Here is a 5,096-nt window from a genome sequence, read left to right on the forward strand (position 1 = left end):
AGCATCGGTGCCTACACTCCCTTCACCACCCACGCGTGGACCTGGGACGCCGGCAATGTCGCCGCCCTGGCGGCTGCCATGTCCCCGGAGGATCGCGAGAACTTCAACTTCGATGCCGCCACCATCGACTGGCCCACCTACATCTTCAACTACTACCTCGGCACCGAGCGCTTCATCCCTGCCTCCCTGCCTGGGAACCCCGCTCGCAACCGCGTGCTCAGCTGGCTGCTGGTGGCCTCTTTCTACACGGTGCAGTTCTTCGCCGCGGTCTTCCTCTTCTACTATGTCTTTGGGGAGCGCATTCAGAACCAGCTCTTCGGCGAGGATAGCATCCTTTCGCCGCTCGAGCAGCCGGCCATCATCGAGCTTGAGGACGACTTTGCCGGGGGCATGGCCGCCGGTGGCTCTCCTATTGCCGGTGACCTGTAAGGTAGCCACTTAAGAGAGAGAGAGAGAGAGAGAGAGAGAGAGAGAGAGAGAGAGAGAGAGAGAGAACCTCACACAGCGCGCAGAGAAGAAGGACGGGCGCGCGCACGCGCGCGCCCCCCTGTGCTTCGCTTAGATATTCCGCACATGTTGGCCCCCGCTCTTCCTCCTCCTCCTCTCCTCTCTTCCCCCTCGGCGCTCTCACCGCACCCTGCCCCGGTGCGCGATGTCGTAAATACGAAAGACGACTTCAAAAGTCCCCCTCGCGCGCGCCGAGAGACGAGCGCCCACACACAAGAGAAAGAGACCGAGAGAGTGACCCTCCTCGCTGGCCCCCTGTCTCCATATAGTGCGCGGCCTAGGGGGGCATGTGCTGTACAAGAAGCCCCCCCCTTCCCCCCCCTTCTCGGCACCAGTGTGGGATGTCTCACTACATCACCACCACCCCCCTGATGGGGGCCTCCTCCGGGCCGGCCGGCGCCAAGCCCAGCCCACCGTCGGACCCGCTTGGCCAGCTGGTGTCCGGCCTGTCCACGCACTCGCCCTTCCGCACCGGGTCGGTCCTGTCCCGAGGGATGATCCTCAAGGCCGATCGCCACTTCACGGCTCCCGGCGCACCGGACCAGCCGACCCTGGCTCCGGAGGCGGGCGGGTCCACCTCGCTGTCGCTGCCGCGGCATCTGCTCTCCGGCTCGGGCGGGGCGCCCGGTCATCCGCTCATCCCCGGGGCTCCGCTCTTCCGGCGCATCGGCGGCTTGCCGCTGTCGTCCTCCTCGCTGGCTGGCAGTCCGGCCCCGGTGGAGGACTCGCGCTTTGACATCTACGCCTCGGCCCAGCCAGATGTCGAGGGTCTGGGTGCGTTTCGGTGGCCGGTCTCCCCCGGCCCGGGATGCTGGTCCTCCGCCTGGGCTGCCTTACTTACTTGCTTTGCGCTCGGTCCTCGCCTTCCTGGCCATCGGGGCCCTTTGCCGGCTCTCCCGCCACAGAGACCGTTCTGTCGATCCTCGGCAGCGGGGCTGCCTCCGAGCCGAGCGCCCGCCGGCGCTGTGTCTGGGTCTCCACCCGCCAAGAGCCCATCGTCTACATCAACGGCCGGCCGTATGTCCTCCGCGAGGAGGCGGCGCCGCAGCGCGACACCCGGCGCTTCGCCGGGGTCGCCGCATCCCGGCTCGATGGCATTGAGCGCCGCCTGCGCGATGACTGTCTCAGCGAGTCGTCCATGTGGCACCACTACCAGACCCGCCCGACGGATGGCCGCCATGGGGCTGTCGCGTCGTCCTCCTCCTCCTCCTCGTCGGACACTTCCTCCAGCACCAGCCTCAGCGACTCGTCGACCCTCGACCTGCCCGGCCGCAGCCATCCCGGCGGGCTGATCCTTGTGCACGAGGAGATTGGTGCGTGCCGTGGGTCCTCCCGGTGCCCTCCTCCCGCCGGCTGTCCGACATACGTCTCCTAACTTCTCCCCATGCTCTCCGGCCGCCTGCTTGCGTGCATTTTCCCCGCCCAGACGGGCGCATTATTGCCTGCTGGATCTACGCCCGCGAGATCCTCACCCCCTCGGAGATGTTTGCCTCGGTCCGGTGCGTCGCCCCCCCCCCCCCCTCCTCCGCATGTGTGGCGCCGTCTCCTGTCGGTTGCTCGCCCAGTCTCCGTCTGACCCGCGGCCCTTGGCAGTGCTCGGAACTTTGACATCCACCTGGAGCGCGTCCCGGTGACGGCCGGACGCGCACCGGACACACGCGGCCTCGATCGTCTGGCGTCCATCGTGCTGGATCCCCGCCGTGGGGGATCCTCCTTCCCCGCCTCGCGTCCCCCCTCGCCCACTTCGCACCAGCGCCCCTCGCCGTTGGTCTCTTCCCCGATGGACTCGAACGATGGCATGCCCCCGGCTTCTGTATCCGACCTCCCGGCGGTCTTGATCTTCAGCTGCCAGTCCGGCGCCGGGCGTTGTGCGTAGCCTCCTCTGTCAAGTCACCCCCGCCTGCCCCCTGCCCTACTCCCTGTTTCGTGCCCTCGACCGGCATATGTCCCGCTGACGCCTCTTCCCATGGCTTTGTCCAGCCTCCATGCTCATGGCCCTGGCGTGGATCCTCCGGTCGGCCTACATCGTTGGCGAGCCCTTCTTCAGTCAGCCGGCCATGTATGGCACCCAGTCGCTGGGCATGACGCGTCGACAGCTACACCAGCTGGCGGCCAGCAGCCCGGCCGCCGGGCCGGCCCCCACCTCGCGCGATCAGCTCATCCTCCGGCTGTTGGCCCTGGCCAACCGCCAGGGCGGCCCGCCCGGCTGGGCGCAGATGCTGCTCGCCACGCCCGGAGTCATTGATCGGCTGTTGGCGGCCCTCGGCGGGGAGTACGCCGTGGCGCGAGACCTGATCGCCGCGCTGGCCTTCGATGGCCCCCCCTGCAAGGCGGTCATCGATTCGGCGCTGGACCACTGCTCCGCGCGGGTGCACTTGCGGGAGGCCATCCTGGATGCCCGGCTGGCGGCGGCTTCACATGCGGCCACTGTCCAGGCCCAGCGGCGGCTGGCCCGGCTGGCTGCCTCCTCGCACTTGGAGCTTTCCGAGTCCCGGCGGTACTTCTACGGCGGCGGTGGCGATGGCGATGTCCTGGGCAGCGAGCTGGCTGCCCCCGGGGACCGGCGGCTGCTGGGCCCGGCCAGCCTTGGCCTGGAGGACGACGACTTTGGCGAGGAGGCGCGCCTGGGCCCGGCCACGCGCGACCTCTTCCGCTACCTGTCATTGATCCCCTTCTCGGCGTATGTGCTGCACCACTCGCGCGGGGGGTTCCAACAGTTGTTGGCTTTCCTCGGGAGCTCGCCCTTCCCGGCGGTGCCCGGGTCCCCGGCCGGGCCGGCTTCCTATGGCCTCTGGCTGGAGCAGCGCCCGGAGCTGCTGTCCATTTTGTTGAAGGTCCGCCGCCGGTCCCCTGCCAGCCAGAACTTCAGCCCCATCGACACTCTGCGGCTGCCTGGTCCGGTGGGTGCGCCAGTTCCGGCGCATCTGGCCGGCCATCCTGGTGCCACAACCACCGCGATGGATCTCTTCGTCAGTGTACGTGCCTGGCTGCCTGGCTGTTTGCCTTTTGGTCTGGAGTCGCGTGTTCTTCCCCCCGCCGGGCATGTTCCCATCTTTGCGACTCGCTGACTGGACTGGCATCGGTCTCTTCTTCCTCCTGCCCTCGCCTGCCCGCCTCCCTTCGGAACATGGGGACCCAGGCCCGCTCTGGAGTGGTTCTAGCCTGCCACACGATCCTCAAGCCGGACACCTGGACTGCGGCCAAGCAGCGCTCCGCCACCGGCCAGAGCTTGTCACGCAATGCCTCGGGCGAGCTCCTGTCCCCGGATGATGTGACCGAGCCCGACATTTCCAAGGACAGCTTGCCGGAATCCGGCATCGATGTCCTCTGCGGCGGGGTCCTCGGGGATCCGGCCGACTCGATGACCACCCTGGATTTGGCACGGCGCCATCGCCGGGGGTCCCTTTCGCGGCGGGCTTCCTTGGACTCCGATGCCGCCGTGCCCCCGGCCGGCCAGGCCGGCTCCGACGCCCGGGCCACCGTCACCACCATCTTCGATGGCGACACCCTGGATTTGGAGGAGGACCACTCGGAGAGCTGCCTGCCGGGCCTGATGACCAATAGCCTCCTGGGCAGCCAAGGGCGTCCGTCGGCCGGTGGGCCCCAGCGTTGCGAGTATCGCCGCATGCCGGGTGTCGGTCTGCCAGTACGTTGGGTCTCCTTTTGCCTCGCCCCCCCCCCCCTCCCCCCCCGTCCCGGCGCGGCCTGGTGTTTCTTCCTTCCCCCTTTCCCCGCCTCCTCCTCCCCCGCAGCGAGTACCACCTGACATGGGCCATCGTTTGGCGCCCCTCCTTCTCCCCCCCCCCCCCCCCCCCCTCCCCCCGGCAGATCTACGCCGTGCCACAGCCATCTGCCAGTGAGATCCGCCGCGTGGTGGAGGCCGTGAAGCAGGAGCTCCTGGCGCAGCACCCGCCGACCGGGGCCACCCCCCTGGCGGCCGATGCGCATGCTGCTCAATTGGTTGTTCAGGCCGATACCTCCCTGCTGTGGGTGAATTTGCGCGAGGAGCCCGTGGTCTACATTAATGGCGTGCCATTTGTCGTTCGTGATGCCGATGCCTCCTTCGGTGTCCGGGCCGATCCTTCGCGTGGCCGGTCCTTCCGCGGCATCTCCGGCGACCGGTGCGTTGTGCCCTCCAGGCGGCCCCTCCTCCTGGCATCCGCGGGCCCCGGCTAACTTGCGTTCCTCCCAGCCTCGAGCAGATTGAACTTTGCCTCAAGGTCGACGTGCAGAAGGAGGCCCACAACAATGGCAACCGAGTGCTCATTCACTCGGAGAAGAATGTCCGTGCCATCAGCTTCTGGGGTCCTTCTTTTCTTTGGCCCCCACCCTCCCTTCCTTTGATGTCTCCCTGCCTCGTGAAGCTGACTCTCGGGCGGTGTTTTTTTTCCTGTTCCTTGACAAATCCAGGGCGAGCTGGCCCCCGAGTGGGTGGACATCCAAGCCGTTCAGACCCCGCGCGAGGTGTTTGCTGCTTTCTCCGAGTCGGTGCGTCTGGCCTCGCCTCCCTGCTTTCCCTTTGGCCCTTCCCTGCCGCTGACCGAGTCCATCCTCTCCCTCTCTCTCTCTCTCTCTCTCTCTCTCTCTCT

At 67.6% G+C, this 5,096-nt stretch overlaps 2 protein-coding genes across 2 annotated transcripts in view; both read left to right on the forward strand.

The window, feature by feature from the left end:
- Nucleotides 1-78: 78 nt before the first annotated feature.
- H696_03832 (hypothetical protein) lies at nucleotides 79-429 on the forward strand (the record flags this gene model as incomplete). The annotated part of the gene is made up of 1 exon (XM_009497691.1): nucleotides 79-429. One exon carries the CDS (start codon nucleotides 79-81, stop codon nucleotides 427-429), a length of 351 nt encoding a protein of 116 aa, XP_009495966.1.
- A 419-nt stretch (nucleotides 430-848) lies between these two features.
- H696_03833 (hypothetical protein) overlaps nucleotides 849-5,096 on the forward strand; it is a gene marked incomplete at both ends in the record, with an annotated part of 8,388 nt that continues 4,140 nt past the window's right edge. Inside the window, 9 exons of the mRNA XM_009497692.1 lie at nucleotides 849-1,281; nucleotides 1,413-1,820; nucleotides 1,934-2,006; nucleotides 2,101-2,375; nucleotides 2,488-3,482; nucleotides 3,647-4,153; nucleotides 4,336-4,628; nucleotides 4,700-4,790; nucleotides 4,918-4,995. Of these exons, the coding sequence (XP_009495967.1) occupies nucleotides 849-1,281; nucleotides 1,413-1,820; nucleotides 1,934-2,006; nucleotides 2,101-2,375; nucleotides 2,488-3,482; nucleotides 3,647-4,153; nucleotides 4,336-4,628; nucleotides 4,700-4,790; nucleotides 4,918-4,995 (3,153 nt within the window). The remainder of the gene's footprint in view (nucleotides 1,282-1,412; nucleotides 1,821-1,933; nucleotides 2,007-2,100; nucleotides 2,376-2,487; nucleotides 3,483-3,646; nucleotides 4,154-4,335; nucleotides 4,629-4,699; nucleotides 4,791-4,917; nucleotides 4,996-5,096) is intronic.

Source organism: Fonticula alba, assembly GCF_000388065.1.
Source record: "Fonticula alba strain ATCC 38817 unplaced genomic scaffold supercont2.6, whole genome shotgun sequence".
Classification (NCBI taxonomy): domain Eukaryota; order Rotosphaerida; family Fonticulaceae; genus Fonticula; species Fonticula alba.